The sequence below is a fragment of the Lynx rufus genome, unplaced genomic scaffold (genome assembly GCF_022079265.1).
Source record: "Lynx rufus isolate CCGP_SWC_20201006 ecotype Redwood Valley unplaced genomic scaffold, mLynRuf1.p SCAF_2, whole genome shotgun sequence".
Taxonomy (NCBI): Eukaryota; Metazoa; Chordata; class Mammalia; order Carnivora; family Felidae; genus Lynx; species Lynx rufus.
Genome location: NW_025814834.1, coordinates 180,891,731 through 180,916,689, shown reverse-complemented (window position 1 = coordinate 180,916,689; position 24,959 = coordinate 180,891,731). Strand labels below are relative to the sequence as shown.

The 24,959-nt window shown below is 38.5% G+C and overlaps 1 protein-coding gene across 4 annotated transcripts in view; it reads right to left on the bottom strand.

Annotated features, from left to right (window-relative positions):
- Positions 1-24,642, bottom strand: part of NRDC (nardilysin convertase) — a 102,643-nt gene extending 78,001 nt beyond the window's left edge. For 2 of the 4 annotated variants that reach the window (XM_047082431.1, XM_047082432.1), the window contains exon 1: positions 24,131-24,640. In XM_047082431.1, coding sequence (XP_046938387.1) covers positions 24,131-24,474 — 344 coding nt within the window. In that variant the 5' untranslated portion in view covers positions 24,475-24,640. Of the gene's footprint in view, positions 1-24,130 lie in introns of all 4 variants that reach the window. The other 2 variants (XR_006962610.1, XM_047082433.1) reach the window with 2 other exon arrangements.
- Positions 24,643-24,959: the final 317 nt, after the last annotated feature.

Sequence of the window (24,959 nt, the reverse complement as noted above, 5' to 3'; positions counted from 1 at the left end):
ACCATAATGTAGTAATAATAAAATAATAAAAATAATAATGATGATGAAAATTACCGAAATGGGGCACAGAGACACAAAGTTAGCAAATGCTGCTAGAAAATGGTGCTGATAGACTTGATTGACAAAGGGTTGCCACAAACCTTCAATTTATGGGGGGGGGGGGAGGGAGAATGCAGTATCTGTAAGGTGCAATAAAGCAAAGCACAGTAAAATGAGGTATGCCTGTGCTGAGAGAAAATATCAACGATATATAAAAGTTCCTTCACATCAATGAGCAAAGAAACAAAACTAAGGAAAACAGGTTTTACTATTTATTTATTTATTTACTCATTTATTTATTTACAGATCAAGCATAAGCAGGGGAGGGGCAGAGAAAGGAAGAGAGAGAATCCCAAGCAGGCTCTGTGCTGTTAGCATGGAGCCCGATGCAGGGCTCAAACTCACAAACCGTGAGATCATGATCTGAGCTGAAATCAAGAGTTGGATGCTTAACCGACTGAGCCACCCAGGTGCCCCAAGGAAAACAAGTTTTACAAAGATATAAAAACATTTCAAGAAGAACCACAAGACATCCAATAAATGAAATGATGATGAAACTCACCAGAAATCAAAGATAACCAAATTAAAACAATAATATATTTTTCATCTAGCAAACTAGCTAAAAAAATAAAAATTACTGCTATCTAATAGCAGTAATGACAAGGGAGAGAATATTCTCACCTAGTTTGGGGGTTCTGCTTACATAAATGGGTTAGAAAAAAGTGCCCAAGGTTAGGTAGCAAAATATTGTAATGGGATCACAAGTGAAATTACTTTCCATCTGACACCAATATACTATTATACTTTGATCACAAACTCCACTTGCCCCCAGACCCTTTGCTTCTTACATATACAAGTTAATGATTACTGTCTGATTGTTTTCTCCACATTTACATGTGTAAATCTTGTTTTCTTCACGTTCACCACATGAGTAATAATCTTGTGAGCTCAAAAACTACAGAGATGAGGGGCGCCTGGGTGGCTCAGTCGGTTAAGCAGCCGACTTCGGCTCAGGTCATGATCTCACGGTCCGTGAGTTCGAGCCCCATGTCGGGCTCTGTGCTGACAGCTCAGAGCCTGGAGCCTGTTTCAGATTCTGTGTCTCCCTCTCTCTGACCCTCCCCCGTTCATGCTCTGTTTCTCTCTGTCTCAAAAATAAATAAACGTTAAAAAAAAGATTTAAAAAAAAAAAAAAAAACTACAGAGATGAAACCCCTGTTCACCACTCTTGTCTCCTCCCAAACATTAGCCTCTCTCATATTCAATTCTGCGTCCGCTCTCTTTATGGACAAGAGAGAACTCCAGACTTATAGTGTGCAACACTGTTTATAAATCTCAATTGGTATAGTGTTTGTATAGGGAAATACGGCTATACCCATTAAAATGTAAACTCTGCATACTTTTAACCTCATAATTTCATTTCTAGGTATCTTATGGAAATATTCATATACACCATAAAGATATGTCAACAGTGTTCACTAAAGCAACATTTGATAGAGAAAAACTAGAAATTACCCAAATGTCCACAGATAGATGAATGTGCAAATAAATTATTCTACAGCCATAACATAGCATACTACTTAGCCTTCAAGACCTCATTTTCTCATATAGAGAGAAAATAGTGAGGCAAGTTCCAGCCTAAATTGCTATTTTTAGGCCTAGATAGTGCTAAATCATTTTAGTCAAAAAGAATACTTGGAGGGCTAACAGTGTAATTACATAAACTTGTCATTACTTCCCCCCAAACGATTTAGTCTCAAATATTTGTATGTATATAAGATGTCACCTATCTCTAAGAAAACTTCTCTTCCTCCAACTTATTCAATTTGTCTTCCTTTATTTGGTTTCATTCTCCCATTGCTCCTGTACTGATAGTGAAGACTGAAGTAGATGGTATTATTCTCTCCATCATAAAGTATCCACCCACTCACTTTTATTTGTTCCATTAACAAGCTAACCTTTTGTTAAGAAGCCCACTTTCAGTCACTAAAATTACCAGTTATGAGTTCACATATTTAAATCCAAAAATACTTGAGACCACATGGTGAGGGTAGGGAGAGCGGGGACAAGTTACACAGTTACAAAGTAAGCCCTCCCAAATACCCTCTTTTTTTAAATTTTTTTAAGTTTATTTATTTTGAGAGACAAAGAGAACGAAAGGGGGAGAGGCAGAGAGAAAAAGGGAGAGAAAGAATCTCAAGCAGGCTCTGCACTGCAGGCTAAAATTCATGAACCGTGAGACCATGACCTGCCTGAAACCAAGAGTTAGAGACTTAACAAATTGAGCCACCAGGCGCCCCACAATATCCACGTTTAACCTAAAGAGATTTAGCACTGTTTAGACCTAGAATTAACAATTTAAGGCTAGAGCCTTTATCATTAATTACAGCACATTTGGAATTTTAGACATCTTTGCAGTTTAAAACTGCAGGCCTGGTTCAAGAAATCAATAAAAGCATTAAAAAAGCTTTAAAAAATCAAATCCCTGTTTACCCTTGCCTATAATTCTAGGCCAGCTGCAACTCTTGAGTCAAAACAGCCCATATACTAAAACTGACATGACCAGCCTGAATTAACTAAAGTGTTCTTATCCAAGCAGCATTAGTTTAAAGCTAAACATACAACTGTTTTTTAAAAAAGCTATGGGGGGTGGGGGGCGCAGGGAGAAGACCTGCATGGTACAACATAGTTCTTGCAAATAACCACGCTCAAAAAACTCACATGCCTCTTTACTTGTTAAAACGTAATACCAAGCCACTGTATTTAGGACCCACCAGAGGTACATTTTGCTCCCCAAATGGCAGTCCTTCCCCATTTATCAAGGTTCCTCAGTTATGGAACAGGTGTTAGGTTATTAGGTGTGACTGATTACTTTAATAATGGCCCCAATTACTGACATAGCTAATCTTCCCACAAGGGTCAGAGGCTATTTCTCCCAACCCCTTAAATCTAGGCTAGTTTTGTAAATTTTGTCCTATATATTGTGATGAAATTGATGTGTAAGTCCTGGAGCCTAGGCCTCAAGATGTCTTGCAGCTTCTGCCTTTACTCTCTTGGGAATCAGCTGCCATGTAAAGTAATACAAGCCAGACTGAATAAGCAGAGATTTTGTGCAGACAGAATGCCCACTTTCTCACTGTCCTCACCAAGGTCCCAAACATGTGATTGAAGTCACCTTAGATACTCTAGCTCCAGTCAACCCACCGAATGAATGCAGCACACAAGTGTGACCCTAGGCACAAAAGAGTGCCCAGCTATCCCACAGAATTTTAAGAAATAATAAATCATTGTTGCTTTGAGCCACTTAAATTGTGAGGTACACTGTTACACAACAATACCAATATACTGGGAGAACTCAAATGGTTGAGCAACACCACTTCTGGATATAAAGCAGGGACTCAAACAGGATTTGTAAATCAATGTTCATAGCAGCATTATTCACAACAGCTAAAAGGTGCAAACAACCCAATGTCTATCATTGGATGAATGGATAAACAAAATGTGGTATATGCACACAACAGAGTATTTTTCAGCTTTAAAAAGGAAAGAAATTCTGGAGCACCTGGGTGGCTCAGTTGGTTAAACGTCCCACTTCAGCTCAGGTTATGATCTCATGGTTTGTGGGTTCAAGCCCCGTGCTGGACTCTGTGCTGACAGCTCAGAGCCTAGAACCTGCTTCAGATTCAGTGTCTCCCTTTTTCTCTGCCCCTCCCCCACTCACATTCTCTGTCTCTCAAAAATGAACAAACGTTAAAAAAATAATAATAATACAAAAAAGGAAAGAAATTCTGACACATGCTACACGATGGATGAATTCTGAAGATACACTAAGTGATATAAGCCAGATAGAAAAGGACAAATATTGTGTAATTTCACTTATACGACATACCTACAGAAGCCAAATTCACTGCAAGAAAGTAGAACGGTAGTTGCCAGGGCTTGGGAGGGGGGCGGAAATGGAGAGTTATTGTTTAATGAGTTCAGAGTTTCAGCTTGACAAGATGAAAAGATATGGAGATGGATGGTGGTGATGGCTGTACAATATAAACATACTTAATGCTACTGAACCATACACTTAAAAATGGTTAAAATGGTAAATTTTGTTATGTATAGTTTACCACATTTTTAAAAAGCACAACTCTTCCCCACTTGATTTCATAATCAAACAAGAGAAAGTTACAGGAATAGATAAATAGAAAGGAAAATATCAGCTTTATCTTTGATAAAAAGGTAGGATGAAGAACATGGCTTAAGAGTGGTTCAGAAATGGCTTGCAAACACTATGAATTAAAGTTATCAACCAAAATAGAACTATTTCCCCCCAAAGCAGAACTTGTCCTGCACTCAGTTTACTGTACTAGAAAAGAATATGCCAAAGTACTTGCTAGCTACAGGCTGGAAAGAAGTGAGAGATGAACAGGTTAAATTGGCACATGCCCCAGGTAATTCTACTGCACTCATTAATCAGATAAATCACTCCTCCAGTGAAGAGAAGAGGTAAAGAAAGAAGCTACGAGTTTTTTTGTGCCTTGAGGGAGGGGAAGAAAGGCTCCACTGCAGAATCCTTGACTGCAAACCCCTCACCTGTGTCCCCAGCCCATCTTGGCTCTTGCATTTTCCCATAGCAAAGTCCCTCCACACTTAACCAGTGTTACAGTAGTATATAATAGTTTCAAAAGAAAACAGAGGAGAAGAACTAGAAAAAAAATTTTTTGAGAAAATTTCCTGGCTGGAGTTCCTGAGTGGCTCAGTCATTTAAGCTTCTGACTCTTGGCATCAGCTCAGGTTATGATCGAGCAGTGGTGAGATCGAGCTCCACACTGAGTGTGGAACCTGCTCGGGATTCTCTCCCAATCTCTCTCTCTCTCTCACTGCCCCTCTCCTGCTCATGTGCGCATGTATGTGTGTGTGCGTGCTCTCTCTCGCTCTCTCTCAAATTAAATCAACATAAAAAAGAAAAGAAAAACTTCCTGGAACTGAAGAACATACATTCTAGACTGACTGAGGAATAAAGGTACAACAAAACAAATGCATTGATTGTTACCTGATATGTTTGACCAAAGCTGGGAGAAGTTTTAAAGCTCTGGCAGAGTAGTAGCGAAGAATTCATGTTAGATAACAAAGCGCACTAAACAAAAATAATAAGGCATCTTAGATATAACACCAAAAGTACACACGGCAAGAGAAAAAAAATAAACTAGACATCATCAAAATTGAAAACTTTTGTGCTTCAAAGAATACTACCAAAGGAAAAACTTTGCAAATCATTTATCTAATGAGATCCATATCTAAAACACAACAACTATTACTACTCAATTAAAACAAAAAATAAAGATGAGCAAAGGATCTGAATAGACATTCTCCGAATAAGATATACATGGTATAAGACAACAAGACGACCAAAAACCACATGAAAAGATGTTCATCAGCCATCAGAGAAATGCAAATCATAATGAGATACCACTTTACACCTACCAGGAGGGCTATAATCAAAACTACAATGAGCTATCACCTCACACCTGTCAAAATGACTAAAATTAAGGACACAGGAAACAAGAGATGAGGGTGAGGATGAGGAAAAAGGGGAACCCTCCTACCCTGTTGGTGGGAATGCAAACTAGTGCAGCCACTTGGAAAACAGTATGAAGTTTCCACAAAAAGGTAAAAATAGCAATTTTATGATCCAGCAACTGCACTACTAGGTATTTACCCAAAAGATCTAAAAATACTGGTTTGAAGGGATACATGCACCCTGATGTTTAAAGCATTATCTACAATAGCCAGATTATGGAAAGAGCCCAAATGCCCACTGACTAATGAATGGATAAAGATATATATATATATGAACATTACTCAACCATAAAAAAGAATGAAATCTTGTCATGTGCAATGACATGGATGGAGATGGAGAGTATTATGCTAAATGAAATAAGTCAGAGAAATACAAACACCATATGATTTTACTCATATTAAGTATTATGAAACAAATGAGAATTTAAGAAACAAAACAGAAGAACATGGGAGGGAGGGGTGGACAAGAGAGAGGCAAACCATAAAAAAGACTCAACTACAGAGAACAAACTGAAGGTTGCTGGAAGGGAGGTGGGCAGGGGGATGGGTTAAATGTGTGATGGGTATTAAAATGGGAACTTGTTGTGATAAGCACTGGGTACTGTTGTGATAAGCAATGGGTGTTGTTATGTAAGTGATGAATCACTAAATTCTACACCTGAAACTAATATTGTACTGTATGTTAAATAACTGGAATTTAAATAAAAACCTGAAACTTAAAAAAAAAAAAAAAAGATTGTAACAAGTATTGGTGAAGATGCAGAGAAATTGGAATTCTTTTACACTGCTAGAGAAAATTGTAAAATGGTACAGCCACTTTGAAAAATAGTCTGAAAAAAATCCTCAAATGGATAACAAATTTCCATCTGATCCAGCAATTATGCCCCTCTTTATTATATACCCAAAATAAATAAAAACATAAGTTCACACAAAAGCTTGTACATATATGTTCACGGCAGCATTACTCATAATAACCAGTGTCCACCAACTGTTGAAATAAATAAAATGCAGCATATTCATACAATGGAATATTACTCAGAAATAAATGAAGTTCTAACACATGGTACAACACAGATGAACCTTAAAAACAATACACTAAATTAAAGTAGCCAGTCACAAAGGATGAAAAATTTATGATTCCATTTACATGAAATGTCCAGAATAAGCAAATCTAGAGAGCAGAAGACAGATGAGTGTTTGCCTAGGGCTATGGAGATGGGGGACTGGGGAGACTGACAGGTGAGGAGTGAAGGATTCCTTTTTGAGGTAATACAAACATTGTGGTTATGGATGCACAACTGCAAATACACTAAGAGCTATTAAGTTGTACACTTTAAATAAAGTGTATTGTGTGATGTGTGACTTAGATCTCAATAAAGCTGTTCTTAGAAATAAGACAATTAGGAGCACCTGGGTGGCTCAGTCGGTTAAGTAGTCAACTTCGGCTCAGGTCATGATCTCAGTTTGCGGGTTCCAGCCCCACATCAGGCTCTGTGCTGACAGTTCAGAGCCTGGAGCCTGCTTCAGATTCTGTGTCTCCCTCTCTCTTTGCCCCTCTCTGACTCATGCTCGCTCTCCCTCCCCCAAAAATAAACATTAAAAAAAATTTTTAATAAAAAATTTTTAAAAATAAGGCAATTAAAGAGAAAACAGTTGTTCAAGAAAGAAAATATAATTATAGTAGACTACATGTCCCAGTACAAACAATATTCGGATACTGCAAATACTGAATACTGTTTATCAAAAAAACTGGGATGTATTTTACAATAGAGAAAGGGAAGAGGGGAGAGTTAGATATAAATTTCATTACCAGAAAAGACCTGGCTAATGAAAAATAAAAACTTATTTATTTTAGCAACATAATCAACTAGATTAAGATTTGTGTCAGGTAAAATAAACAGTAAGAAATCATTATTGTTTTTGTCTACATAACATGAAGATTTTTTGAAAAACCCTCCCTGCAAGTAAAAAATATGAACTTTTAGGCCATAATATAATGAAATAAGAAATCAACAAAATGGAACGTAGTAAAGATCCCTGAAAAAATATCCATGCATTTATGAAAACCTAACATATGATAGTTAGCATTACAGGAAAAAAAGACATACCAGGAATTAAGAAACTATGGTTACAGCCTTTAAAATAACTGTTTTTTACTTTTTTTGAAGCAGTAGGAAAAAATCCAATGAAAAAATATTTCATGATACATTAAATTCTCTGAAATTCAAATTTCAGTCTCCATAAAGTTTTACTGGCACACAGCCACACTCATTCATTTACGTATCATCTATTGCTGCTTTCTCCTTCCAAAGACCTTTGTGGCATTTTCACTGTTGTGCACTGCAGGCTCCACACTGTAAAAATTGCAGCAATGCACTTTATCACCCACCAGCATTTCAAGTGCCACATGTATCACTGTAAGTGCAACTTTTTAAAAAATATTTTTGAAAATGTTTTATTTTTGAAAGACAGAGTGCGAGCAGGAGAGTGGCAGAGAAAGAGAGAGACAGAGAATCCAGGCTCTGAGCTATTAGCACAGGACTTGAACCCACCAACAGTGAGATCATGACCTGAGCTTGGATGCCCAACTGAGCCACACAGGTGCGTGCCCCAGTGCAACTTTTTTTAAAGTGGCAATACATATTCATCATGTCCAAATAAGGAAAGGGAAAAGTGAAATTCAAATGTCACACTTTTAGTGTGGATTTTGTTACCAAATAATAGCAAAATGCTGTGTTTATTATGTAATATTATAGCTATGCTAAAAGAATAAAATGTTATTACCAATACTTAGCACTCATCACAGTATTCACAACTCACAGAAGAGCAACACTCAGAAAAATCAGAAAATTTAAAATGAAATACCTCATTACAGTAGAATTTCTTCACAAAAATTAAAGATGAAAATGAGACTACAACCAAAGTAAGTTTCTGAGTAGCTCCATTTGTTAGCTAAGCAAGGAAAACTATTTACCAATGACGAGTTAGACTGTATTTTATAACAGCTGAAAAAATTTATAAAATTAATTATTAATTAAACTATTAGCCTGTTGATGAGAACTACTGCTCAAAGATTTGGGGACCTTAGTAACTGATAAGCAATTAAAAACAAGGCAAATGATTTCAAGATTTTGACTTTTGATGTGCCTAGAGATGTTACCAACAACTCAGCTGTTTACTTGAAGAGTCAGTGCCAAGTCTGAAGTGACTGAGCAATTAGCCTCCATGAATATTCTGCGAGAACTACAGATAAGAATATTTTCAAAGGGGTTGAGAAAACATGAATGTACTACAACTGGAAGTGGGATCTAATATATAGTCCCACTAATGTTGGTAAAATAGGTATGGAGCAGAAAAAAAGATTTAGTTGGACAAATTTACCTTTTGTGAGGTGTTTCAAAGTCTATGATTATTCACGATCTTATCAGCAGTACTCTACAGAAAATATTTGAATCTATCATGTATTAGTGAGACAGTAGTGTCACTTATTCTTGTACACTTCATAATCATCAGTTCTGTGAATTTTTGTTAGAAACAGAGGCAGAATATCTTGAATCACCCTTATTGTAGAGCAGTTTGATGGCTCAGCAATGGGAACGTTTTATTGCAATTTTTGAGCTCAAGGCTAAGACAAATTTTTCTGCAAAAAAACCGCCTTCCACCACTATTGTCAAACACCAAATGGCTTTGGAAATTAGCTTTTGCTGAAGGCTCCATAATGTTTCTGAATGAATTCAACCCAAAATTACAAAATAGCACTTATGCAAAACATCTTATGGTAAAGTCATTTCAACAACAACGAAAGTTATCTGAATCACAATAATGGCAAACTGCTTTATACACTTCCCGTGCTGTCAAAAGTTAAAACAAGAAGCCATAGCTCCATTACCACACAAATTTGCAGCAGTTATGTTTTCCAAGCAAACTCTAGTTCCACCAAGTTTTTCAGATTTTGGTGCAAGCATAAGGGAAATTTCCATATTTGTAAGTCCTTTTAACTGTGCAAAGACTCCATCTAATTAAGGAGGTTCCACCTAATTTTCAATCAGAAATGATGAATCTACTATGTAATAACATGCTAAGGGGCAAAAATATCACAAGAATCTAACAGAATTCTATAAATGCTTTCCAAGCAATGAATATGCTAAATTAAAAGCATATACTCAGGGACTGATATCAGTATTTAGTAGTAACTATCAGGATGAAAACACATTTTCAAAGATGAAATCTGTAAAATCTCATTACAAATCAGTATTAACAGATGCATATTCACAATCAACTTTGATTACAAGAAACACTAACTGTGAACCCCCCAAAAAACAAATGTTACCCCAATAAAAAGAATTTCACTGTGGGCACCTGGGTGGCCCAGTTAAATACCTGACTCTTGATTTGGGCTCAGGTCATGATCTCATGGTTGTGAGATCAAGCCCCACAATGGGCTGGTGATGAGTGTAGAGTCTGCTTAAGATTCTCTCTCTCCTTCTCCCTCTCACCACCACCCCCAACCACCCCGAAGCATAAGTTCTCTCTCAAAAATAAAAGAAAAAAAGGAAGAAAGAAAACAAAGAATTCCACTCTTCTCACTAGTAAATCTGTATTATCAAAAAAGTACTATTACTATATTTTGAACTTAATACAAATTTTATTTAAAATTTGCAAAGGCACCTTGGTGGCTTAGTTGGTTAAATGTTGGACTTCAGCTCAGGTCATGGTCTCACCGTTTTTGAGTTCTAGCCCTACATCAGGCTCTGTGCTGACAGCCTGGAGCCTGCTTTGAATTCTGGGTCTCCCTCGCTCTCTGCCCCTCCGCCACATGCACTCTGTCTCTCTCTCAAAAACAAACATTAAAAAATTTTTTTTTTAATTTGCAGAAATTTTGGAAGCACCTGGTGGCTCAGTCAGTTAAGTATCCGACTTTGGCTCAGGTCATGATCTCACGGTTCGTGGATTTAAACCCCACATCAGGCTCTGTGCTGACAGCTCAGAGAATGGAGTTCAGCTCCGATTCTGTGTCTCCCTCTCTCTCTGCCCCTCCACTGCTTGCGTGCTCTCTCTCTCTCTCTCTCTCACTCAAAAATAAATATTAAAAAAAAAAACGTTAAAATTTGCAGAAATTTTTAAAAATTGCAGAAATGCTTTCTTCCTTGTTATAAAAGTACCCACTTAATATCTTTAATTTTGCCTCTTAACTGGCAAAGCCTAAAACGTTTACTATTTACCCTTTAAAGAAAACATTTGGTGACTTCTGGGATACAGACTTCAAAAGGTGTATTGGACAACTGGTTGTCCCTATGTTTTAAAAAGTGATAAAATTAGATCCATATCCTATAAAAAGCAAAACTGTAAAACTTCTAGAAGAAAATAAGAGAAAAAAACACAAACCATAAATATAAAGTACTATGACTAACTTTTCAGACTTTATAAACAAAGGATAAAGATAAGCTATACAGACTTAGAGAATATATTTGCAACTCATATAACCAACAAAGGATTCAAAATATGTAAATTATCAATTTTAAAGAAGAAGAGAAAGAACACTCCCCTCCAACAAAATGGGCAGTTCATAAAAGGAGAAATCCAAATGGCCAGGAAACATGAAATAATGCCTTATCTTATTAGTAATAAGGTAAAATGCAAACAAAAGGACTTTTTGAAAGAGAAAATACGTCCTACAGATCAATTCTCAGTAATTTTTTTAAAGTCTGATTTCTTATTATTTCTGAGAAAAAGAGAGAAAGAGGCAGAGGGAGAGGGATAATCCCAAGCAAGCTCCACGCTGACACAGGGCTCATGTGCAGGAGATCGTGACCTGAGCAGAAGACACTTAACTGACTGACCCACCCAGGAGCCCCTCAATAATTTTTAAATCTAACAATATCAAGAGTTGGTAGGAAACTCTATAAAAGCAGGAACACTAATGCTCTATTGGCATAAATGTAAAATAAAACAGTACAACCAGTTAGAAGAGTATTTTGGAAACATCTAGTAAAAAACAAGTTGTTTCAGGAAAAAAAAAAAAAAAAGAGAGAGGAGCACCTGGGTGGCTCACTTGATCGAGCTTCCAACTTCGGCTCAGGCCATGATCTCCCGATTCATGGATTGGAGCCCTATATCCGGCTCGCTGCTGTCAGTGTGGAGACCACTTCAGATTATCTGTGCCCCCCCCCACCACCCCTCCCAGACTCACATTCCCTCTCAAAAATTAAAAAAAACAAAAAAAACAAAAAAAAAACACCTTTTTCCCTTATAGGTATATATACTCTCAAATGTGTGCCCAAGGAGTCATGTATAAAAATGCTCACTGAACAGGCACCTAGGGGGCTTAGTCATTAGTCAGTTAAGCCATCTGACTTTGGCTCAGGTCATTATCTCCCGGTTGGAGAGTTTGAATTCCACATCCAGTGAGCTCAAGCCCTGCTTCAGGTGACCGCTGCTTTTCTTTCTCTCATGGGATTCTCTCTCTCTCTCTCTCTCTCTCTCTCTCTCTCTGCCCCTCACAAGACTCTCTCTCTCTCTGTCCTTGCTCATTTGTGCCCTCTCTCAAAAGAGAAAAAGAAAAAATGTTCACTGAACACTAGAAACAAATTAAATGTCCAACAATCAGAGAAAAGATAAATTGTGGCATAATCATAAAAAAAATAACAGAAACCTGGGAATAAACTAAATGACCAATAATAGGAAAACAGACAAATTATGATATAGTCATACAAGATATTACTAAAGAGCATTTACCATTAATAACTAGAGTATTACACTTTATTAGCACTGATAAATCTCAAAAGCAATGCTAAACCAAAGGAAAAAAAAAGTCAGGTTCTGAGACATCTAATATGACAATTTCTATTTGTATGTCTTAAAACATGCAAAAACAAGAATATATACTGTTTACAGATAAATGTACATTTGATAAAAAGTATAACAATATATATAGGAATGAATTTTATCAAATTCAGATCATGGTTAATACTGGGAAAAGAGGGTAGGGAATGAAATGAGAGAAGCAGTTATAAAGAGCTTCAACTGTATTGGTATGGTTTTATTTCTTTTATTTTAAATTTTTTTTTTTAATGTTTATTTTTGAGAGAGACAGCATGAGCGGGGCAGGAGCAGAGAGAGAGGGAGACACAGAATCTGAAGTAGGCTCCAGGCTCTAAGCTGTCAGCACAGAGCCCCAACGCGGGGCTAGAACTCACAAACTGAGATCATGACTGACCTAAAGTCAGCCACCCAGGCACTGCAGTATGGTTTTATTTTTTTTAAAAATTTTTTTATCTGAAACAAAAGCAAGAAATAAAATGATAAAAGAAAGACTGAAAAACTTATCTTTATATAACAATCAGAGCAGAGGAGAAAAGGATGAAAGAGTTAGAGATGGAAGCAAGGCTGAGACAGGTACTACTGTAGGCACTGGGGATTCAGCAGTGAACAAAACAGACTTCTTGCTCTCACAAACCAGTAAATATATAGTATATCAAGTGGTAATAAGTGCTATGAAGAAACATAACCATGAGAAAGGGTATAGGGATTGGGAACCTGAGTAAAATTGTTATTTTATACAGGGTTCTATTTAAAGCCAATGAAATTAGATGAGATAACACAGGAAGCAAAGGTAGCCAGGGAAAAGAAGAGGCCTGAGAACTGAGCCCTCGGTACTCCAAAATTTAGAGGTCAAGGAGATAAGAAGGAACCTTCAAGTGAGGCAGAAAGAGAACTAGAACAGTGCTGACTGACCTGGGAGCCATCTGAAAAAAGCATTTCAAGAAGGAAAGAATGGTTAACCATGTCATATGATACTGAAAGGCCAAGAAAGATAAGAACTTGAGAACGGCTCAACTGTAAAGGATATTGGTGATCTTGAAAACAGCTGTTTTGATATAGCAATAGTGGCAAAAGACCACTCTTGAGTTCAAGAAATTATGGGAGTGTCAACTATACCTCAATTAAAAAAAAAATTGGGGGGGGGGGAGTACGTGGGTAGCTCAGTCGGTTAAGTGTCCGACTTTGGCTCAGGTCATGATCTAGCAGTTTGTGAGTTCCAACCCTGCGTCAGGCTCTGTGCTGACGGCTCAGAGCCTGGAGCCTACTTCAGATTCTGTGTCTCCCTCACTCTCTCTGCCCCTCCCCCATTCCCACTCTGTCTCTCTCAAAACTAAAAAACATTTCAAAAAAAATTTTAAATAGGGGCTCCTGGATGGCTCAGTTGGTTGAGCATCCAACTTAGCTCAGGTCATGATCTTGCAGTTCGTGAGTTTGGGCCCCGTGTCGGGCTCTGTGCCGAGAGCTCAGAGCCTGGAGCCTGCTTCTGACTCTGTGTCTCCCTCTCTCTCTCTGCTCCTCCCCTGCTCATGCTCTGTCTCCTTCTCTCTCAAAAATAAACATTAAAATAAATAAATAAATAAATAAATAAATAAATAAATAAACAAATAAATAATTAATTAATTTTGGGGGGTGCCTGGGTGGCTCAGTCGGTTAAGCATCCAACTTCGGCTCAGGTCATGATCTCACGGTTCATGAGTTTGAGCGCCACATGGGGCTCTGTGCTGACAGCTCAGAGCCTGGAGCCTGCTTCGGATTCTGTGTCCAACACCCTGCCCCACCCCTCCCACCCCCTCACCCCCGCTTTCTCTGCTCCTTCCCCACATGCGTGCATGCTTTCTCTCTCTCTCTCTCAAAAATAATAAACATTAAAAATATTTTTCAATTTTTTAAATGATAGTATGGAACATATTAATGGCAATGAAAGCTATAAATCACACATTAAATGAAAAAATATATAAATTAAAATGGACATTATCTCAAAAAAAAGAAATAATGAGAATAGGTGAACTGCAAATTTCAAGTGTAGACAATTCTTTTAACAAGCTTTGCTACAAAGAAAACCAAGAAACTTGAGTAGATGGAAGGTATAGCTCACAGAGGATGTGGAAAAAAAAAAAGTCTTTCCCCTGAAGACAGGAATGATTACAACATATCTGTATACTCGTGGAAATGATCCAGTAAAAGAGAGAAACTGGTAATGCAGAATGGAAGGGGAACGACTGCTGGAATTGATGGACAGCATCAACAAAGAGTGGATGGGGCTAGTGCACAAATGAAGAGATGGGTCTTAAGAGGTACAGACATGTGACTCATTAGTAACATAAGAAAAGGCATGCAAAGACTCAAAGAGACAAAGTCCCTCCCTACAAAAATTTCAGAATAAGGGGTAAAGATAAATTTAACTTAAAAAATTTAAAGCAGCTTGAAAAAAATTGCTACAGGGGCACACAGGAGTGTAAATAACTCACATGTGGGAGGGGAAGACTGACCTAAAAGAGTGAGAAAGGATTCACAAGGGGCGCCTGGCTGGCTCAGTCAGTCAAACATGTGATTCTTGATCTTGCGGTCATGAGTTTGAGCCCCACAGTGGGTGCAGAGATTACACACATACATAAGATTCACAAAGGAGGCAATACTTCAACTCACAAGGCAAATATGACCTAAGAGTATAGCATGTGCCAAGAAAGAGTACAAAACAGCACAACAGAAGATGAAACTAGAAAGAAACCAAAATGGACGGGCTTGGAGCTTATCTCCCATGGTAAGAAATATGCTTAGATGGAACCAAATGAGAACACAATCCATTTACACTAATCAGTGCTCAATACCTGTTCAGAATGTGTTTTCACAGAACAGCATTTTAGGCTATCATGTAATAAAAGCATTACCTAATAGGATTACCGTAAAAATTAAGTGAGATCAGGGCACCTGGGTGGCCCAATCGGTTAAGTGTCCGACTTCAGCTCAGGTCATGATCTTGCCATCCGTGAGTTCGAGCCCCGCGTCGGGCTCTGTGCTGACAGCTCAGAGCCTGGAGCCTGTTTCAGATTCTGTGTCTCCCTCTTTCTCTGACCCTCCCCCATTCATGTTCGGTCTCTGTCTCAAAAATAAAAAAAACGCTAAAAAAAAAAAAAATTTAAGTGAGATAATCTATGTAAACTCCTTAGAATAGGACCTAGTATATAGTAGCCACTTAACAAATACCAGCTATTATTATTAGAAGGAAGATTACTGTTGATGGTAGTGATATATATATGAAATAACTTTTCAAATTACAATCTACTTCCAACCCTCGCGAAACAGTTAAATTCTGGTCCAACCATATAATTGAGCCTTCCGATGCCTTCCGATGCCCCCCTCCCCCAAAATGCTAGAAACAGACTATACTCAGTTTCCTGTGAGTTGGACTGACTTCATTCTGGGAAACAATATGACTATGAGACCTATGTCACAGTGGAAGTCCCAGAATAAACCAATCGTCTTGTCTGCCAGCTCTCCCAATTACAGATCATCTTTGAAACAGACAAGATCACCAGAGGTTACCCTACATATCTACCAAACTCATTAGGACTGGGTTCATTCCCAAAGGACTCTGTAGGGAATAAAGAGGCTTCTTAGGTAAAGAAAATTTGACAATATCTCATAAAATGGTAATGATTAAATATGGTATATCTACACAATGGACCGACTTTGTTGGTAGACAAAGTATGTATACCGAAAAACAGTAAGAAAATGTTCACGACATTATTAAATATATACCATTTTTAAAAAAATTTTTTAATGAGAGAGACAGAGACAAAATGTGAGTGGGTTGGGGCAGAGAGAGAGGGAGGCACAGAATTTGAAGCAGGCTCCAGGCTCTGAGCTGTCAGCCCAGAGCCTGATGCGGGGCTCGAACTCACGAGCTGTGAGATCATGACCTGAGCCAAAGTCGCTCGCTCAACCGACTGAGCCACCCAGGCGCCCCTACCATTTTTTTTAAATGTATAGCAAAACAGTATAGTACTGGCACAACATACACACATAGACCAATGTAAAAGAATTGAGAGCCCAGAAATAAACCAATACATGCTTACATGATCAATTAATCTATGACAAAGAAGGCAAAAATATACAATGAGGAAAAGAAATTCTCTTCAATAAATGGTGGTAGGAAAACTGGACAGCTACATGAAAATGAATGGGCCCGAACCACCTTCTTACACCATACACAAAAGTAAACTCAAAATGGATTTAAAAACCTAAATTTAAGTCCTGAAACCATAAAACTCCTAAAAGAAAACATAGGTAGTAATCACTTAGACATCAACCTTAGCAATATTTTTCTGGATATGTTTGCCCAGATAAGGGAAAACAAAAGCAAAAATAAACTGGGACAATATCAAACTAAAAAGCTTTTGCACAGAGAATGAAACCATCAACAAAACGAAAAGGCAACCTCCTCACTGGAAGAACTGCAAATAACATATGCAATAAGGGGTTAATATACAAAATATATGAAGAACTCCTATGACTCAACACAAAAAAAACAAATAATCTAACTTAAAATGGGCAAAAAATGGGCACCTTGGGACTTCAGTCGGTTAAGTGACTGACTCTTGATTTCAGCTTAGGTCATGATCTCCCAGTTCATGAGATCAAACCCCATGTAGGTTCTGCACTGACAGCACAAAGCCTGCTTGGGATTTTCTCTCTCCCTCTCTCTCTCTCTGCCCCTCCTATGCTCACACACATGTGCACTCCCTCACACTCTCTCCCTCTCTCTCAAAATAAATAAGAATTTTTTTTAAAAAATGGGCAGAAGACTTGAATAGACATATTTCCAAAGAAAACATACAGATGGCCAACAGAAACATAAAAAGATGCTCAACATTACTAATCACAAAACCACAATGAGAAATGACCTCACACCAGTCAGCATAGCTAAAGGAGTAACAAGGCAAGCATGTGGAGAAAAGGGAACCATTGTGCATTACTAGTGAGACTGTAAATTGGTGCAACCACTATGGAAAACAGTATAGCAGTTCCTCAAAAACTAAAAATACAAGTATCACAGGATCCAATAATTCCACTTCTGGGTATTTACCCAAGAAAAATGAAAACACTAATTCAAAAAGATATATGCACCCTGTATTTACTGCAACATTATTTACAATAGCCAAGATATGGAAGCAACCTAAGTGTCCACTGACAGATGAATGGATAAAGATGTGGTATACATACATGATGGAATATTAGTCGTGAGAAAGAATGAAATCTTGCCATTCATGAAAAGATGGATGGACCTACAGGTGAAATAAATCAGACAAACACATTTAAATACCATATGATTTCACTTATATACGGAATCTGACAATCAAAACAAACAACAAAGGAAAACAGACTCGGAGAGAACTACTAGTGATCACCAGAGGGGAGGTGGTGGAGGGATAGGTAAAATAGGTGAAGGGGATTAAAAGGTACAAACTTCCAGTTATAAAATAAATAAGTCACGGGGAATAAAAGTACAGCATAGTGAATACAGTCAATAATATCATAATAACTTTGTGTGGTGACAGTAACTATACTTACTATGGTGAGCATATCACAATACATAGAATTGTCAACTCACTATGTTATACACCTGAAACTTACATGTCAACTAAATGTCAATTAAAAATATACATACAAATTACAAATGCATAGCACAAAGGAATAAAGACTATAAAAATGCAGTTACGAGTGGTTAATGCTGGATGGAATGATTATAAGAATTTTTAAATTTTTTGTTATTTAAATTTCCTACAATGAATACCTAATACTTTTATTTACTGATCTTCTTTCATTATTAAAAAGTAAATAATCCAAATCAAATTCCTTCTTTCTTTCCCTAGAGAAATAAGCTTACTGAATATCATTCCTAATCATTTCTATATAAATCTAAACATAAAGAACTATATTTTAGGTAAACATATAATGAGAGGCGTTATTTTTTCCTTTTAAAAACAGAATTATAGGGGCGCCTGGGTGGCGCAGTCGGTTAAGTGTCCGACTTCAGCCAGGTCACGATCTTGCGGTCCGTGAGTTCGAGCCCCGCGTCGGGCTCTGGGCTGATGGCTCAGAGCCTGGAGCCTGTTTCCAATTCTGTGTCTCCCTCTCTCTCTCTGCCCCTCCCCCGTTCATGCTCTGTCTCTCTCTGTCCCAAAAATAAATAAACGTTGAAAAAAAAAATTTTTTTAAAAAAAATAAAAACAGAATTATAGGGGCGCCTGGGTGGCTCAGTCGGTAAAGCATCTGACTTCGGCTCAGGTCATGATCTCACAGTCTGTGGGTTCGAGCCCCCGTCAGGCTCTCTGCTGACAGCTCAGAGCCTGGAGCCTGTTTCAGATTCTGTGTCTCGCTCTCTCTGCCCCTCCCCCACTCATGCTCTGTCTCCCTCTGTCTCAAAAATAAACAAACATTAAAAAAAAAAAAAGAATTATACAACCTACTTTGGTCTGCAACTAGCTTTTTTCATTCAACAATATATCAGGACATCTTTCCATTTCTTTTTTTTATTGCTATATATGATTTTCATTATATAAAAAACTTAATCTTTAGTCACTAATGGGCATTAAAGTTGTCGCCAATTTTTGCTATTACAAACAATGCTGCAAACATCATTTAATTGGGAACATATTGGGGTGCCTGGATGGCTCAGTCAAGTGACCAATTCTTGATTTCGACTCAGGTTGTGATCTCCAAGCACCGCATCATGCTCTGCTCAGAGCTCCCTCCCCTGCTTGTGCTCTCTCTCTCTCTCTCAAAATAACTAAACTTTAAAAAATTAAAAAATAATAAAGTAATTGGGAACATTATAGCTAACATCTGTGTGCTATGTGCCAAACACCACAAGCTTCTACATGAATTAAATACACAATATCACATATATTACTACTACTTGTATAATTTACATTTTGTCTTCTGTAACCTACCCATTCATACTATTTTCCCTGAAAACCAACTAATTATGTTTTTAAATTGGCCAGGATACAAAAAAAATTTTTTTAAGTTTATTTACCTTTAGAAAGAGAGAGAGAGAGAACAACTGAGCACGCACATGAGCAGGGGAGGGGCAGACAGAGAGGGAAGGAGACACAGAATCCAAAGCAGCCTCCAGGCTCTGAGATGTCAGCACAGGACTTTAACCCACAAACTGTGAGAACATGATCTGAGGAGAAACCAAGGGTCGGAGGCTTAACTGACTGAGCCACCCAGACACCCATGGCCAGGATACAAATTTAATCTAAAAAATTTCTGGCAGAATATCCCCATGAGTTCCATGGAAACACCTAGCATATGAGCACTCATGCATTTGTACATTCTACAAATATTATTTGTGAACCTACTATGTGCTGGACACTAAGTGAACAAGACATAGTCTCCATACTCACTGGTTTTAGCCTAGCTAAACTGAGTTAACAACGAGAGAGGAAAAAAAAGTAAAAAATAGAATACATCAATTAAAGAAAGACTAGTATCTTATATCAGTGCACACCATTCAAACACCATTCAATACACAATTATAATTACCTCCTAAACCAGTCTTGCCACATCCTATGGATCTGATCTTCAGATTCATCTTAAAACACTGGTTTACTTACCTCATTTTCATGCTCAAGAACCCACAACTTCTCTTAGTATTTCCCAAATACACCTCACCCATTCTCATTAGCTATTTCAACCTTCACCACTAAAGGATTCCTGTTTCCCACTACAACTCTTAAGGAATCACTTAAGTAAACCTCAACGCTTACTTTACAGAACAAAAAAGTCTATAAAGCAAGAATGCTTTCAGCACCTAACTGCCTGCATCCATACTCATTACACCTTCTTCCATTTTCAGTGAAGAGATTTTGTGTTCCTCTTCTCCAAACCAATCGCTTCATGAATATTCTTGATCCCGTCTCCTCACTACTATGTAAGGATTTTGTTCCCTCTATTATCTCCTGTATCTTCAACCTCTCCCTCTCTGATTCTTTTTTTCCCTCAGGCAATAAACATTCTCAAGTCTCTTCCGCCTTGAAAAAAATTCTCCCTTCACCCCATATAATACTTTATCCTAAAATTTTCTCTCATCCCCTCCCCTTTAAAACCAAACTTCTTTAAAAATGTCTATCTCATTATCTAAAATTTCTCACCTTGTGACTCAATGAAGTCTAGCTTCTGCCTCCCTATCATTCCTTTAAAACAGCTGTCACCAGGAACAATTTCTTGGGTCTCCACAAGATTGTTCTCAGTTCCTGGGGCACCTGGGTGACTCAAGTCGATTTAGTGTCCGACTTCGGCTCAGGTCATGATCTCACAATTTGCTTCATGGGTTCGAACCACCAGACTGTTAGTGCAGAGCCTGCTTGGGATTCTCACTCTCTGCCCCTTCCCCACTCATGCTTTCTCTCTCAAAATAAACTTCAAAAAAAAAAAAAAAAAAAGATTTTTCTCAGTTCTTATAGTACCTCACTTCTCAGAATAATCTAACAATGATCATTCTTTGCATAAAGCATTTTCCACTGCTCTTCATTAAAAAAAAAAAAAAAAAAAGCCCACTATCATCTAGTTTTTCTCCTTCCTAACTGTTCCTTTTCAATTTCAGTGGTTTATGGGCTGGTTTTCTTCTGTGTCCTTAAAGGTCCTCTGCCTTAGATTAATGTGCCCAAGGTCACATAACTAGTGACAGAAGACTAGATACACAAAGGACTAAAAATGCCATACTTTACACATGCTAACAACTCTTACATTTAATGCATTTGTGCTTCAGTATCTGCTCCCTAACTCTACCAAAAGTCTAGAAGAATTAGAATTCTTTTTAATGGACTAGAGAATTTTTTTAATGCTAAATCTTATTTCCAAAAGAAACATTTTAGTTCAAGCCCCAGTAGGGCTCTGTGCTGACAGTTCAAAGCCTGGAGCCCGCTTCTGATTCTGTGTCTCCCTCTGTCAGCTCCTCCCCTGCTAGCACTCTGTCTCTCTCTCAAAAATAAATTAACATTAAAAAAAAACAGTAGTTCCCAATTTGAAGTCCCTTAATTCTCCCAAATAAGGAAATCAACATTTACTAAACACTTATACAGATCCCTAAAAAAAAAACAAAAAAAACAGAATAGATGTCCTGTAGGTATGTTTAACATTTCACAAAAGCTAAATACAAATTACACGTATACATAAGTAAAATTCCACAGGCTATTACTTAATAAGTGCAGGTTGGTAAGCAAATCTTTCTAGGCATTATTTCACCCTAATAATCCTTTAATCAGGTCTGCCTCTGGTGCTTATTCACACATTCCAAAGACATATAATAAGACGGATATGTACTGTAACAGACGATGTACAAAATCCTACTGAAATACAGTTAAAGGAGGGATTGGTTCTACATATAAAAACTTCACAAAGAATACATCTGAGAGGGTCCTAGAAGGATAATTCAGCTCTCTGGGCTGCAGATGCTTCATGTCTGTTTCTGGCTACAAAAATTCACAGAATTTCACTTTAGGTTGGATAAGTCTTTAAAGATCATCTAGCACTGAGGTTTTCCACCTTTTTTTTTAAGTAACAAAATCTTTTCTTTAGAAGTCTAATTGAAACTTTCAGTATATTAGAGATAAAAGCGGACTTGCTCTTTTGAAAGGAGAAAGTCACTGGAAAATACCTGTACTAATCAACCCCCATTCACTTTAAAATAAGAAAAATGAGACAGTAAGAAGAAACATGATTTGACAAAGGACCACATCGAAATAGAAATACAATATATTCAAAGAATTCTTCTTAAGTATTACCTCTTCTTTTAAATCTTTCCTAATTTTCTCCCTAAATGCAGTTTACAACTCCTTATATTATTCCTTAATATATATAACATATACTTCCATTATGGCTTCGATAAATTTTTAGCACCCTAATTTTAACTTTTTTTTTTTTTAACATTTATTTATTTTTGAGAGACAGGGCAAGACAGAGCACGAGTGGGGGAGGGGCAGATAGAGGGGAGTACACAAAATCCGAAGCAGGCTCCAGGCTCTGAGCTGTCAGCACAGAGCCCAATGCAGGGCTCGAACTCATGGACCACGAAATCATGACCTAAGCCAAAATCTGCCGCTTAACCAACTGAGCCACCCAGGTGCCCCTAACTTTTTTTTTTTTTTAACACGTGTGTGTCCCTCTTCTACATTGGAAGCTCCCTGAACACAAAGGCTGTCTTACTCATTTTTTGTATGCCCAGCACTGAGAATAAAATTAAGTTATATCCAATCAAGTTTTAGAAAAGATTTAAGATAGCGCAGTGCGTGGCACACAAGACTTTAGTATTTGTCAAATAAATTTGCCAAAATAGGTCATTAAATGAAATAACATATCTAAAGCAGAACAGTATTTGACACATGGTGTATATTCTTTAAACATTAGCTGTTAATATGTAATTTTACGTAGGCTAAAAAAACTGAAGGTATTACTGAACATTTAATCTAGAAAACTAAGCACCTTTAATCAAGGTTTCAATTTGCTCATTCACATATTACTAATGCAAACACATCTTTGATGAGAAAAAGATTTAGCCCATCCATAAAGATCTCTTGACCCTGCAGCCTGGAAAAAATAGTACAAAGAATTGTGTACTGTTAATCTCTAGACTTGAAGCTAAAGGAGAAATTCGGCCAGTCTTAAACTAGAAGCTAAATCACCTGTTTCAGTCATCTGTCCAATGGGAGTGATGGGGAGTGGAAAAGATTACCTCCAAGGTTCTTTCCTGTTCTAACACTGTAGAGGTTTCTAACAAATTGGGACCTAGAATCCTTCACCTTTCAACTCAATAGGAGCAAGAACTCTATAAAAATCAGTAAATGGTGCACTGGATTTGGTGTCAAATGGACACGGTTTTTATATCAGTTGTAGTTAACAGTGTAATTCTAAGTAAGAAGCCAACTCTCTGGATCTCAATTTCCTCAACCTGGAAAATGAAGTTGTTGGACAATATGATCTCTCTTTAAAATACATCATAGTCACAACATTCTATGAAATAAGCTACCTCTGAAAGAAATATTCAGGTACATGTTTAGAGGATTCCGGCATAAAACAAAAAGCAGACAATTTCAGAATTAAAAGAAACCTCAGAAGACTTCTATGACTCACACAACTCAGACCTACGTCCTCTCTAATACACTTTGGAAGAGGTCACCCAAACATTTTAGTAATGAAGAACAACCCATAGAAACAAGCCACTTCATCGTAGGCCAACTATGACACCCAAGTTTTTTTACTGAAGCCACACTACCCTCTAATAACTTCCACCCATTAGTTTTACCCCTTTCAACCAAGGGCACCTATTTATTTGTGGCCAGTGATAATATGCCCCTTAAATATCTTTTCCAAAATTAAAATTCCCAACTCCTTCAACCTTTCCTCATAACCTAATACCAAGACTCCCTCACCATCCAGCATGCCTTCCTCAGAGAACCCACCATTCTTAGCGAATGTCAAAATTATCCAAGAGCCCTTCCCATTCTGACATCCTGATTCCTCGTGAAACTCAAGATTTCCCACTTGTCCGGCTGACACCACATGGAAGCCCCTAATTGCCCTCCACCCAAGGAAGCACCTGTGATGGGAAATGTGCCCCTGTTGCTCTTTCGGGAGACAGAAACAGAGAAGCCCCCACCCAGCTTTCCTCCCGGGGCCAAGCCTCCTCCCTCACCGGTACTGCTTGGGGTCGCTGGGAGACTTGACGATCTCAGGGTCTCCGGCATTACTAACAGACCCCCTTCGTCCCTCTTCCTCAGATTCATCAGCTCCTAGACGGGCAACACGGCCGCTCTCTCCCAAATCCTGTCCGTTGGACTGCAGGTCAGGACAGCTGCAGGTAGACTTCGCCTTGTTCCTTCCAGGCATGGTCAGAGTAGGAAAGGGTCTGGCAGCAGCCGAGTCTTCGCACCGACCCCGCGCTCGAATTCTCCACAGCGCCGCGGACTCCCCACCGGCCTCAAACCACAACTTCCTCCCGGTGGCACAGACTGCAGCAACCGTGACTCTCCTCAGCATTCACCACCAAGCTAGAGCGATGGGCATCCCGCTCGCCTGGGCCCACCTCCTCCTCCTACTCCTCCAGCCGCTCCTCCTCCTCCGCGTTCCAGAGGCGGCGGCGGCCGGCGCTGGTGCTGCCGCAGCCGCTGGGGAGGACAGGCCTGAACCCCTCCCCCAATCCGGTCTGCCTCACACCAACTTCCCTCAAGCCCCCGCCCTCGCGGTCGCCGATGACGTTACTGATTCTAGCCAATCAGTAGGCAAGAAGAGAGGTCACGCGCATGCAAACAACCAATGGGAACAGGGAATAAAAAGAACCAAAGCGACCGGGCCGGATTTTTAGAGCACCTAGAAACCTAGGGTGGGCGGGGCGAGGAAGTAGAGGCGGAGAGAGTGGCGTGGAGGACGACGGGAAGAAAGTGCTTGCGCCGCGTTTATGACGTTTCCGGGGTGTAGGTTTGAGGGAGAGGCTGAGTAATGTTCCGCGGCCTTGAGAAAAATAT